We start from the raw sequence: 14863 nt of genomic DNA, 5'->3' as shown, positions 1-14863 counted from the left end.
AAAATCATCATTAGCTAAAAAACTGTAGTCATTTGTATGAACGTAGTTTAAGTCGTACACAGTACAATCCGATTGTTTCGATTTTGTTGTACTTTTACTAGCCGTTTCGAGAGAGTTAAATTCTTGGGTGAGAGTCCGATATTTATCATTATCATTGAATCTCAAACTTTCAAAAATATTTTAGTTAAATTTAACCCTTTCCGGCACGCTACCTTTTAAAGTAGGAGTTTTGATTTAAAAAAAAAAAAAAAAGGTAGGCAGTCTAATCAAGCCTAGAGGAGTACACAAGTAAAATTTTGTGAAGATAGCACTTATCGTTTTAATTCTGTGGGTGTGCCCAAAGTGGCACACTGATTGAATAGAGCTTCGAAAAGAGTGCTGAAACGAGCATTGTTGTCAATGAACCGACCGATGAGATGCGGGAGAAACAAAAAATACATACTCTCAGTTGTCCTAGATTATCGGTGAGCCCGGTCGGGGCACACCTAGGGTTCGCCATTTGATTTTAGGCAAGATTTCAAGCTAAAAATTTAAAACTAATATAGAATAAGGAGATTAGCATACAGCCGAAAAAATAATATAGAAATTTCTTTCCCAACAATTGCTTTTATACCCTAAAAATAATCTGGAAGATTTCTTTGAAAAATGAGGATCTTAAAAAACTAAACATGGCTAAAATATATGGACTGGTTTGTGTTGAGCTGCCATCTACTATAAATAAAGAAGGTTCAGAGTAACCTTAGTAGCTTATAAATCCTTTTTCATTCAATTTTTCTGTGCGTACAGAAGGAAATTTTTAGGTGTGTCCATACCGGACACACTGTGCCGCAAAGGGTTAACTGATCTTGATAAAGACATTCTTGAAAGTTGATGAGTACCGCCATCGCCATCATTAGAATTACTCTGCTGCTTCATCTTTTCTGTGTTTGAAAAAGGAAAATCTGAACGAATTTGTTTTAGTGGGGGGGGGGGGCTATCTATTAGTACTCAAGTTATTCCGAAAAATGCCGCCAAGCTTTGAGAAAAGGAAACTGTTCAGTCCAGACCAAAGTTGCTAAGTATCTAGTTACATGCACCTGTTTCCTTAAGTGGGGAAGTGGATAACTTTCAGTTAAAAGTCCACTGTTTTCCTTCTCGGCCCATCTTCCACCAAGTGAAAGTGGACATCGCCCTCCAAACATTATCTGTCCGCTCCAACAGATCAAGGAGTGATCACTATCCAAAACATCGGATGTAATATGCTTTTAAACATCTGTTAAAAGCATATTACACCCGATGTTTTTTTGACCAATTTTAGTGCGGTTAGAAAAGAGAATTGACAATCAAGGGCTTTATTATATCCCAAATGCAATCGCAATCATAGATGACTCACGAGGTGAAGGTAAGCAAATGACAATGAAATGTGTTTCGAAGAATATATACCATTTTATTCTCACAGTGATAACTTCTGCAAGCCGATCCCCTTTCCCTTTTAACAGGTGAAGCTCTTATACGGCAAAATAATTAAATTTGTAATACGTTGTAGTATTCGTGAATTCTCTTGAAGAGGAATTCACGTTCTACAGTTCCTGAAATTTGTCAGTCAAAGCATTGTTGAAGAAATTTAACTAGAAAATCTCTAAGAATAATTCTTAAATCTGCAAGATACATTATGATTAGAATTAAACAAAAGCTTAAAACTCATCAAAGTTGGGATGAATATTTTTAAGAGTTATTTTGATGAGCAGCGAATATGATATCCAGGAAGGGAATAAAAAGTATTCTCGCCAGCTTTGAAAAGTTTGTAAGGGAGAAGCTTTTGCGAGTTCAAACTTAAGTGTAAGATTTCGTCCAGTCTTCGAAGACTTTGTCATCACAGCACGATTACCTAATTTTGTAATTATTATGTAGATTCTAGTTCCTCCTCTGTGATGCATGTTTTCAGTTGACGCTGAGAACGATGCTGTTGAATCTCGACTTTCAACCATACTGTCACTCTAAAGTTTCACTTTCAACAACAAACAGACATTTCTTTTCTGGTACCTCTGATACCGTACTTAGCGCACGGACATGATTAGGTAGCAGAGACAATCAGTTTGCATCCTGTGATGTCTACACCTGTTGGTCGATTTTAATTGCCATTGAAACCAGTTTTTACAGCAACAAAAACATATTACAATTATTTATATTCATTGAGTAAACTAATTTTTATTTACACAGAGCATTGTGGGATGCCATGCCAATCTTCCTATCGTGTTTTAATCCTGTTGTTTTACTTTTGACCTTTTTTTCCTAGAGATTTACTGGTCGGTGAGAACTTGGAGATGTGGAGCAATAAACCGCATTAATCTCTAGCCAACTGTTGAAACCTGGTATTAAAGCTTTATGAACTGCATATGTGTGAAATTGACATATATCACTTGTTTAATTCCTTTCCGTTGTCATCCTAACTTATGTATTCAATTTAATGGTGATCATGCCACCTTCTGATATTGATTGGTATGTTAGCTGATTAAGAATAAGCACTCGAAAGTTATTCTATCTATTAATGTATCACTTATTTTTTTTTTTATAAAGGTGTAATATAGTTCTTGCGGTTGTAAATTCTTCGTCAGTAATAACCCATTTACTTACGCATATGTTACTGCAGTTAATTTTTTAAAATTAAAACTTGCCTTTCAATTCGACACATTCAGCGAATAGCAGTATGTGTAGTTTTCTCTAAAACCGTTTCAATGCTTTGTAAGGTATTTCTCCCGCCTTCCTAGCGTGCCTTCGTGGTGTAGTGGTTCTGCACGCTGCGGCGATATTCCAGAGATCCGGGGTTCGATTCCCGGGGAAGGCGTTGCTCATTTTTCATCTCTTCTGCTTCCAAAAATTACCTAATGTCTCTACAGTGGCGCCCGAACTAAAAGGGTTGTAGATGATGATTCTCCGCACCCAGGATTTAGCGAGTGGGTCTCCTAAAAACCCCAGTCGCCCTTTAAAAAAGGGGGTTTGTAAGGTATATCTCCCGCCTTCCTAGCGTGCCTTCGTGGTGTAGTGGTTCTGCACGCTGGGCCGGTATTCCAGAGGTCCGTGGTTCGATGCCCGCCGAAGGTGGTTGTTAATTTTTCATCTTGCCTGCTTCCAAAAAAATCCTAATGTCTCTACAGCTTAATACACTGACTACCAATAAGTATTTGGACACCTGTGATAGAAAAGAAAAACTAATTTTATTCAAAATCAATAGTTGGTAGAGCCTCCACGAGAGGTAATTACAGCGTGGACCATTCGGGGCATACTTTCCACAAGTCTTTGTATGACAGCTAGTGGTATTTTCTTCCACTCGGCTTGGAGAAGACATAGAAGTTCCTTCACCGATTTTGCCCGGGTAGTGCACCCCTGAATTCGGCGATGCAACTCGTCCCAGAGGTTCTCGATAGGGTTCAGGTCTGGACTCTGGGCAGGCCAGTCCGTTCGATGAACTCCATTGGCACCATACCAAGCCTTGGTTAACGTCGAAACATGACAACTGGCATTGTCGTCCTGAAATCGTCATTTGCATAGGTGTCCAAATACTTATTGGTAGTCAGTGTAGAAGGCATCCATTATGAGCAAAGAATAGTGCCGAACCAACTGAATGAGTTCAAAATCCATTATCTTTTCTGTATGAAAGGCATTAAACAATTCATTACAATTAGAAAATATCAAAATTTCTTGAAAATTTCATGACCGAAGAAGGAAGAATAACGATTAAAGAATCACCTTAGACACATGTCCACAGAGGAAGAGAGGAAGGATGCCTTCGTGGAGGACTTTCTGAGGGAAACTGGCTCGTATACACGTCACACATCACTTGCGTTGAAACAGTAGGGTTATAAGAGTGAAGCACACAATTTTGCCATGTTTCACGGGCTTAAGTTTAATGAGTTATACATATACAGAAGTACTTAAAACGTTATTGTAACCTTGTGTCAGGATTAGGTTATCTGTTAAAAAGTGAATCAAAGAAATCAAGCAAGCCGTACAAAAAAAATGAAAGTTTTTAATTCTAAGTGCGTAACAAATCGGTCTAGAAGCTTGGTAAATCTAATAATGAATCTGGCCATAAACACCCGTAGCATTTTGTCGTGGTTGTTTAATGTGATAATATATTTAATTATTGGTAAGCAATTAAATATTTTATTAAATTTTAAAAATTATTAACGTACGTGGTATTTTCTGAAGTTAATTACTGAGGCTATCGGAAGTCTTGAAGTATAATTTCGTTAACAAATTGAAATACAGTCATCTTAAGAGGCATGATAAGGGAAAATATTGCCATCTAAATACCATACGAAACTACCGAAGAATTTCTGACAGTATTATATTTCGTAATACATAGGAAAAATATCTGATGTGTACACCACATGACTTCCTTGCACGGAATAATAAATTATACGCATTTTTTGGTGCATTTCATTTAAACTTATTGGATTGAATTAAATCTACATCGTCAATACCGCATAAACCACAACAGAATAAATGCACCATAGCGACACTCTGGCTCTAGGTTCACTTAACAGCTTTACATTTCGTCCATATTATAACTCAGATTGCATATAAATTTATATCAATTGAAGAATTATCTAATCGTTGCCACATGTTCTATTCAAATACTATAATAAATCTAAAACGATGTGTAAAAGAAATTAAGCAAACAAAACAAAAAAGAAACATTTTTTCACAGACGATTCAGTATTTCTCATTCAATTAATTCAGTTCTCACTTCCCGACAAGGCAAAAATACATAAAAACTCAAAATATCTATATTAAAAATTACGAAGTAAATCTGAAACACTTATTTCCTCGAATAAATTCCAGAATGGATTAAGCATGATTTAATTCGCAATAAGAAAAGAAGGCGTTATCTTTGCTGTTGCGAAGCTTAGTTTCTCTAGTTTGGCAACAAATCCGTTATTTTGCCAAGTCTGAAATGTAAACAAACATGTCCGCCATCCGTAAAATTCATTAGGCTTAGCTGCAGTTAAACAGCGTTTAAATTGTTGATAACTCCACAAAAATTGCATGCAGATTTACTCAAGGCATGAAAACCTTAACCGGAAGATAAGAACAACGTAATTGAATCATTTTTAAAGCAAAAAATGCACAATTTACAAACATATAAGAATAAAGAGACAGAGCTCACTGAGCCGAGTGGATATATATATATATACCTTTGGTGCGGCCAATTGTAACCAAAATACGCAGTGCACATCTACATGTTATTGCAGTCCTACATACAAAATTTCAACTTTCTGAGGCTACTCGTTTTTGAGTTATGCGAGATACGTACGTACGCACAGACGCCACGAAAAATTCTCTTCAGAATTCATTTTAAATCAGTTTTATAATTTCTTTTTGGGAAAAGAGTCTTTTATTTTGTCCTTACTTGCGGATGTCACGCAAAAAACATCATTAAATTGCCTTGGATGGCAGTCAAAATCGATATTTTGGGTGAAATATGATACCCGAAATTTTTCGCGATTACAATACTTTCTTTTCACTTCGTACAAGGAAGTAAAAAAGGAAAAATAAAAAACTTTATAAGCAATAAAAAAGGTAGTAAAAGCTCCCAAATTATGAACAATTTCTAATGGTATGTCTGAGCAGAAAATGAACCATGGTAAACGTATTACGAAAGTTTTCGGTTGTCAGGTTTCAACGAAAGTATCCATTTTCACTTCTTCCCCGTGATATGTTATAGCAGCCCCAAAACGAATTGGGGCTGCTATAACATCTAGTTATGCACATCCCTTTTTTTATTGCAATCGGGATACCAAAAGTATATGCACACACACACACCTACCATCCGGCCTTTATTTTGGCAATCGTTGTTCGTTAGTAGTACAGTTGCAGTTGTAGAAGTGTTCTAAATAGCAAAAATATTCATGTTTTGGCAATTTTAAACAAAAAAACATTTTAGACTAATAACGGAATCTGACTTCAAATGCGGTCTCCTGCATTTAAAATTAAAAAAAGTAATTTAATTTTTAATTAAAAAATTAATTTTGGATAAATAACGAAATTTATCTTTTAATGCGGTCTTCCTCATTATTTTTCATATATACTTATATCTGGAAAAGATTTAATACTCGTTACGAAAAAATAAAAGTACAAAAATTTTGACTACTGACGACAAAATTTGACCGGGATATTTAATTTCAAAACCTACTATTTTTTGTCATTTTCAACTTGCATTGAGGAATCAGTTAATTAAGTTAGAATAATTCGAGGAAATGAGTTTAAATGGAGGGCAACAAAAAAATTATATATTTTAATAGGCCGTACAAGGAAGTCACGTAATGTCCGCATCAGATTTTCTTAAGCTTTGCTTTGTATTCTGCATTCCAAGGTATCTGATAGCAAATCGACAGTGTACTTGAGAATTTTTGTTGCAAAATATAGTATGGTCAATGGGTGACATGCTTTCTCCAGAAAGCAACCAAGGAAAGAGAAAACGTCTTCTATTTTTTTTCCTGAACATTTCTTTGAACTCCACGTAAATTCTGATATATTAAGAGTCTACGAACTGACTGACTGTATGGTTGATTTTCGTGGTTTTTTCCGTGTGCAATGTAAATACGAGCCAGCTTTCTTTAGAAAGTCCTCCACGAAGCATTCGAATATTAGAAATCTGGACTTTATAAAAAAAGCAAAATTTTCTAAATTTGCTGCGTAGGACTCTTTCTGGGCAATTTTATTTTTCATCTACCATAATTCACAAAGCACACCATTATGTCGATCTGTGACGATGGTAAATAATTTAATGAAATACAAAGTGGTTTTCGAAAGGAAATGACGATTTGAACTGCGCAGAAAAACTTATAAAAATATTGCGATATTCTTAGAAGGTAACTATTCAGTCTCCAAGAGTAATTTGACGAAAACCACTTAAAAAGATTATCATAGAAAATTACAATCTGTCTAACAAGGCAATTATCATAAAAAATTGCAATCTGTCTAACAAGGCGATGTAAAAGCTATCTTTAAAAGCCCAAGAAACCTTTACCGATTTAACAAATGTTCAGAATGTCTGAAAGACGTGCACATATAGCTATGAACTCATAAAAACAATGAATAAGTAAAGTTTTTTCCCCCCGAGAGGAAGGAGGGGATTGATTACCAAAGTAAACAAGTACTAAAGTAACTTTTTAATAAAAAACATTAATTATTATGATTTTCATCTGTTATTAGACGCTTACTCTTCACAGTTCCACAAATTTGTATTATTTTCTGCTGACTAGCGTGAATTACCTCAAGTAATCTACTAGATAGTCAATTTTTTTTTACTATTGTATGTGTTTATTCATCTATCTGTCTGTCTACTATATACTCAACATCTATCTGATCTACTATATAATGTTCCAACCTAGAATTTACAGCTAAATGTGTGGAACCTTGAGATCTGGTAAGCGAATAATCGCTTTAGTTCAGGAGACAGACTCGGAAACTTCATTACCCTTTATTGCTCAAAAATAAAGTTTACAGATGCCCCTTTCTCAGGATGTACATAAAAGCTTCCACTTGGGCTTGAACTCAAGAATACTAAGAAATAAAAACTTAACTAATGCTTAACTAAAAAGATATAGCCGAAGCTATCTAAATTCTACAGGAGTTGGCCGAGCGTAGTAATAGCTTAAAGAGAGTGTATCCAAAAGGCAAACGCGCGCTAGTCAGAATCTTTGGCTCTCTAACGAACTCAGTAGAACTTAGACTTTAAGTACTGCTCTTCCTTAATTTGCATTTAACCGCGATTCTGAAAAAGCAGTCCGGTAGGAAATTGTTAGCTGAAATTAGGAACGACAGGAAAGTGGCTTTAACAAAAAATAACCGTTAACAACTTAGGATAAACCTTACAACTGTATGGACAAGTGATGGATATATTTACGCAGAAAAATTTGTGTAAAAAGAAGCTTAAACATTAGAGGAGATAATTAAATGAAATGTTTAAAGGTATGATCACCTTGGATGGCAGCAGAGACTTAACAGATCTTTAAGTAGTGGTTTAAGTATTTCGATGACGTATTTGATGATCTGGCTGAGTTTGGCTTACTGCATTTATCTTTTAAATTTTACTTTTAAAATGCCTGAAAATAGTATCAAAAAACTTCTTTCAGTGTTGCCTTATTGACCGCTCAAATATTCAGTTTTTTAATTTTTAAACGTAAAACGTCTTCTGATATTCTAAATTTTACGTATTATTATTAAGGAGCTTCATTGCAAAACACCGTGGTAGAGTTATTCATATTGCGGTGCAGGTTATTTTGCTTTAAAAGTTGGATACTTGGGAAAACTTAAAGTCCAGTTTTATTACACACAGAAAAGTGTTATTCATACACCTACAACTAATCTTTAACTTTCGGTCTTACACTATGCACTAAGTAATAGGTAATAAATATCGTTGAATGTCACATCAAGTATTAGTAGTACTTTTTTATTAAATCTCTGTTAACCTCTTCGTTTCGACGTCGAGAGAATGGCGTTTCTCTGTGCGCGCGTTACCTTGAAGTGGTGAACGTCATTGTGTATTCGAGCGCAATTTGCAATAAGGCCTAACATGCAAAACTAATTCCTATAAAATCTGCTTTTTAGGGAAATATTTGGATTCTTTCATATGCTTTTAAATACTAATATTTCTTATGATATAAACAAAAAAATTATAATATTTACAATTAAAATAAAAATTCAATATAAGTTAGTGTGCAATATTAGTAACATCGATGGTATTTACATATATAAATTATTTCTGTGCAGTAAATTAAGTAAAAAACTTAAGGATTCAAACATCAGTGCCTATTATATCCTGTTGCCAGATTTACATGCAGCATTTTAAGCCATTTGCACTTCGTGAAATATTTCAGAATTCTGAACATGTATTTAAGTATCGCTCGCTTTGCATTCGTAGAATAAAATAATAATATGAGAACAACAAAGCTAACACTCAAGAGATTCCATTCAATAAATTATCGCAGCATTCTGATGTAATTTATGGGCATTTAAAATTTGAAATTAAAGGTTTCGTTTCAGCGTATCACATACGATACGGTAGGCCCACGAAGGGAAATTGGAGCTTACGATGTGTGATACGCTGGGAGCGAAGAAGTGAACGAAATGAAAACAAATAAAAGTTTTTAAGAGTTCAAGATATTGATCTTTACTGGGAATACATTCTTTTTTGAATGAATCTATTCTTGTACTGAAATGAGACAAATTTCATCTTGCCTGGAGTAGGTACGGCAGGTGAGAGGAAATGTCCTTAATTTACGAGAGCACATCTTATCGAAGAATGTTCATGCCGATATTACGAGATTGTGTTACAAACTTAAGTGGTGTAGAAACATCGTGCTTACTAGCGCGTTATTGCTACAACATTGAAGCTACTGAAACCAGAGCTAGTTCGAGTCCCATTCGAAACCCAAATTATTACAAATTGACCTTAACATGCCGTTTTAATTAAATGTTATTTCGGTTCATAAAAGGGATTGTTAGATCTGTTTTAATACAGGCAGAAAGAAAGTGAAAGAAAGTGGTGTCTCAGTTCTGAAAAAAATATTTTGTTTCCTTGCTAAGAAAAGTAAAGCTTGCTGAAAAGGGCAGAGTAAAATTCTTGAAGCTTGCAATGGCTCAGTGGTATTGCTCGGCTGGTTTAGGTGAAAGTTCCCAAGATGTCATCTTGGCTCATGCAACTTTTTTTCTGTATGTTATTTTTTAATGCTTGCTTGAAATTGTTTCTCATTTTAAATGTGCTTTACACTGAGATTTGTATTACGTGTGTTGCGTTACTTGCTGATGTATACTTACTCTATTGTATTTTAATGTTCAAAAACGAGAGATTCAGGAATCTAAACTTTTATCCAATGATGACTGAATTCATCATAACATATAGTCGAGAAAATCAGAGGGCTAATATTTACAAGTAATTTTTTTATTGCATATATTTCCCTGAAACAAGCAGTTATGAAAAAATAGCGAACAAGAGGCTGTCATTTAGAAAATATATGTGTTTGACCGATTGTTCGTTATGTCTGTTATCATAAGAAAAGTGAAAACTGTATAAGCTCAGTATAATATTTAATTCTTGACTCAAGGGCAGAAGAAAATTATGCAACTATAAGAATTTAATTTAAGAATTGGTTAATAAATTCTGAATTCTTCATGATATTAGAAAATTTTCTTTATTTGCTTTATCGACTTAAAGGAATTTCCAGAATAAATTAACATTTATTGAAGAAATGACATAATTATCTAAAAATAAATTTAAATCTACTTGTTCATTCAAGTATTATAAGCTTGCACAGTTGTTATTATGCTAAATTTGAATAAAATTGTGCAGAGTCTTAACTTTTGTTTCCTTAGATGGGAAAGTCTGGATCCTCCAGAATCAGGTGATTCTCAAACGCTGGTGCCCTCAGAATTGAATATTGTTGGAAGGGATAAAAGCGATTCTCATCAGTTGAAGACGAGTGAAAGTGGGACTAACAGTGGGAAACAGAGTGAGATTCAATTGTTTGTTATAGATAGACTATAATGTCATTTTTTGGCATAAAGATATTATGATCATGGATAAAGATATTATGATCTAGTAATTTAAGAAATGGAATAAGACTTTTAGCAAGTTGCTATCTGTAAAAGTGATTTAGACTCCTTTCTGTGTCAGAAATTAATATAATCATTATACTTTATAGAAATGTGTAAGTAATATGATATGCATGCTCTAATATTGATATCAAGTTAAATTTCCTAAAAAAATTCTGTTAGGTATTTAATGATTAATGTTTCTTTATGTCACTATCCATATTAATTTAAGTGGATTGAAATTTTAGTGTCATAAAAATGAATAATTAAATAAGAATAGTTAGATGAAGTCTTAAGATTATAGTAATAACTTAAAATAATTTATATGTATAGTAATAAATCAATTCTTTTTTAAAAATATTATCGCAGCATTACCTTCTCTCCTGAATGATGCCCCAAAAGTGTTCCCAAATCACAAACAGTCTGAGCAAGGAAATTCAAATGTCTTTCTTCTCGAAACTCCTGCTGCTATTACAGTTGCTGCCCCTCACAATTCAGGAGACTCCTTCACTAGTATAGGAACTCACTCCGTTGGCTTTCTAAAATATGCCCCCGTTTCTCAAAGAGTTCTGAAATACACCAGGTAAGATTGCATGCAATTAAAAAAAAAAGATTGTTGCATGAGTTTTCAAGTGCAACCTAAAATTAAGTTGAATGGGAATCCAAAACAGCGAAAAATTATGCAATGGATATGATTTATTTCTGAAAGTGATTGCTGAAATTTTTAATGCCAATATGTTTTCAAGCGAAAAAAGTTAAACGTCAGCAGTCAAATGTTTAAAAGACTGATCCGTTATTTTAAGTTAGGCGTAGAATAAGCTGTCTTAATTGTGATTATTTATTTATAAAATTGCGACAGCGAAGTGCAAAGTAAAGTTTATTTAAGTTGTGTATTGCTTTGCACTTAAAATATGGTTACCTAATATATCGTACGTACATAAAACCTCTCATTTTAAACGTTTTTATTTTTCTGGTATGGCTTGAATTTCTCCTGAATGTTTACTGCGGTTGCAGGATGTTTGTTAATTAGCATATGTTTTTCCTTTCTGGTATGCTTGAATTTGTCTTCAGTGTTTACTGTTGTTGTAGGATGTTTGTTAATTAACATTTGTTTTTCCTCTGCATTTAAAAAATATATAATATTATGACTGAATATGACTGAATCCTTCGCGTCTCGCATTTTTTTTTTTCTTTCAAAAACATGATGTACACCTCGCCCAAAAAACAAAAAGGGGGATAGTTTTATATCTCCCGTTCTACTTTTCTGATTGAGGAAATTTAGCTTGTGTTTTTCATGTCTCGAAAGTGCGACTTATATTTATTAGATTTTTATATATTGTTCTAATATAGGTATTTTGACAAAACATCGGGCTTTTTCTGAAATGATACCAACTATTTATTTTTCATATTTCGTTTCTACCCCTCAAATTATGCCTAAGCATTAAATTTTGTAAAATTTGATGGGAAACTTACCGATGTAACCTAACGGTAAATGGCAACAGTCAGAAAAGCTTTAAAAGAAAACGGTTAAAAAAAAATAGCAACTCAACCGTTCGTTAGAGATTCGACAGATTTGTGCGTGGACATAACTTTTTCTCTTGTTCCAGAGTAAATTTCTTTGTATGATTTTGTATTAATATTGACATGTAAGTTTCTTTACGTAGTGTCTAATTAAATTCTTTTTGTCCAGAGTTTATGTCCAAAGTTTGTTTCAGTTAAATTTTACCAATTTTGCTTAACAGTTTTACAGCTAGCCGTGAAAACAATGCTACACCGAGAAATTTTTAAATTTGTCTTGGCGCATTTTTTTTTTAGTTTGCGCTAAGATTAATTCACTTGGCGAAATTCGTAATTTATGGTAACCAATTTTCCTTTCCCTTTCAGTGTACACAAGCGGAATAAAAGGTGCATCGTTCATTCTTTCAAATAATTTTAACATACTGCGCAAACCGTGTTGGCGTTATTATCGCGTATGACAAATATGCTAAATTTCAAAACGCGCCAGTATATAAATTCACGTATATCTTCGGAAATTTTAAATAAAAAAACTCTAAATTTTTGCAGGTATGCCTAGAAATACATCTGCTTTAAGAGGATGGTAAAAATGTTGTAGGTAATAATTCAAAAATGTTTTCGAAAAATTTATAAAAATTATTAAACAATACAAATTTTAAATACAAATAAAAAAAATCATTGTGAATTTTATTTGGACTGAACGCAAATTTCAAATTGTAAAAGAAGAAATCCAGTAAGTTTAATAAAAAAAGAAATCTTAATAAATATATACCATATTCAATTAGCATTGAGGCGCTAAAATTTTGAGAGCTAATGTTTTAAATACTACTTATGCGATTTTTACAAAACTTTGGTATTTTGGCATAATTTGAGTAGTAGAATCAAAATATGGAAAAAATTTAGGTATGTCATTTCAGAAAAAGTCCGATTTTGTGTCAAAATACCTATGCTAGAAAAATGTTATATATAAATCTAATAAATATGAAAGTTGCGCTTTCGAGACATGAATCAGAAGTTAAATTTTGTCAATCTGCGCAGTAGAACGAGAGATATAGAACTGTCCCTTCCCCTCCTTTTTTTTGTGCAAATTGTACATTGAAATTGTATAATGATCCTTATACATAAATATAAGTTGAGTTTAATACCAGTATTTAAAAGTACGACGAGTAAAAGTATTTCACATGTTTTGATTATTATTATTATTATTAGTATTTGGTTCCTTACTTCTCAGCGCGTATGTCTACAGAGCTACTAATTTTCACCATAAATGCTATTTTTGAAAGTCTATTTCATATGCATATTGAGAGAATGAAATAAGAGAGACCCTTGTAAAATTACAAGGAGAATGTATTCTTTTTCAAAGACACAAAATTTGTTGCTAAATTTGTTCAGTTTCTCATAACATTGTTGTTGCAACGAAATTAATAGAATGTCATTGCATTCTTCTTTATATATTTATTTAATAGTGTATTTTATTGCGTACATTCTTCATACTTTGATCTTTCTGCCCTTCGTGAAATAAAATATTTAAGGACTTCATGCCAAAACTGAAATTAAAGCTATGTTTGTTTTTAATAAGAGTGCAGCGTTTGTGATTTGAACATTTAGTATATAAATGCTCATTATATACCATGCACTGTTTAAAATTTTACGCTTCAATTGTCCTGCATTCTGTTTTATTATTATTATTATTTGCGAATTTAACGCTCATAATATTCATAAGTTGATTTTTTTATTTTTGCAATGTATGTATAATATCCTTCCTCAGAGCTTTTAATGCGAGAGAGAAAGAAGGAAAAATTTTTCATGTAATTAAATCTAATATTTTTATTTTTTTTTATTTGATCACAAAAATATATTTAGTTCTTCAAATATTGTTGCATGTAATGTATGCATGCCGCAAAAACTTAATAATAAATGTTATATCGAATTATAAGTTTTCTACGTTTAATTTGAAAAGCAAATAATGGTTATAGCTTACAGGGGGGGGTTAAAATTAATACAGAATTACATTTAAGTTTTCTCTTTGAATACATAGAAAAGTTGTAGAACATTGCAAAACAGTAAATTGTTTATAACCCATACCATATGTCGCCCAGACGGTATAGTGGTTAGGGGAGGTAAACCGCTGAGTTGGCTTCCGACCCAGGTATAGATATATCCATGCAGAATTGGTTATCAACTCGGCGGGAGTCAACCACTAGCTACCAGGCCGCAGCCCTGGGCAGCCCCGGATGAGCAGACGACATTTATAAAATGCAAACAAGAGATATACATATGCATACAAGGCACTTGAAGAAGAGTACAACAATGTACAAAGAAATATATATATACATGTGCATACAAGGCACTTGAAGAAGAGTACAATCAAAATATATGTATATACATATAAATACAAACTCATATACAGATATATTGTACACACTTACATAAATGAGCCTACTACGGTACCGAAGTGCCCGGGTTCGAATCCCGGATAAGACATGGATGTTTGTAAATGTATAATGTCGGTGCGGCAGGGCGGCACTCCAAGCGGTGAGCCGAAAGTCCTCTCGTGTGGATTAGTGGGTGAGGAGAGGGGTGGGAGACCCCGGATTCCCCCTTTCCCGGCGTGCACTGCCTCAAAATTAGGTATGGAAAATAGAAGTCCAACCTCTCTTCGGAGCAAGCGGCAACCATTGTTCCATGTAATGTGGGGCACGACAACAACAACCCATACCGTATGTATTCTCGGGTAAAGCAATGTAAGAGAAATTACGCTATTTTTTTC

General features: G+C 33.6%; 1 protein-coding gene across 2 annotated transcripts in view; it reads left to right on the top strand.

The window, feature by feature from the left end:
- Window positions 1–14863, top strand: part of LOC118187441 (proton channel OtopLc-like) — an 80147-nt gene that overhangs the window by 43054 nt on the left and 22230 nt on the right. The window contains exons 2-3 of one of the 2 annotated variants that reach the window (XM_035357657.2): window positions 10360–10496; window positions 10948–11161. The exons of the other annotated variant lie outside the window; for it this stretch is intronic. Coding sequence (XP_035213548.2) covers window positions 10360–10496; window positions 10948–11161 — 351 coding nt within the window. The remainder of the gene's footprint in view (window positions 1–10359; window positions 10497–10947; window positions 11162–14863) is intronic. 2 annotated transcript variants of the gene reach the window in all.

Source organism: Stegodyphus dumicola, chromosome X2 (genome assembly GCF_044657685.1).
Source record: "Stegodyphus dumicola isolate Sdum_Otavi_A_Nest chromosome X2, ASM4465768v1".
NCBI classification, from domain to species: domain Eukaryota; kingdom Metazoa; phylum Arthropoda; class Arachnida; order Araneae; family Eresidae; genus Stegodyphus; species Stegodyphus dumicola.
Note: the sequence above shows the minus strand (reverse complement) of the source record. Positions and strands in the feature narration are given on the sequence as shown.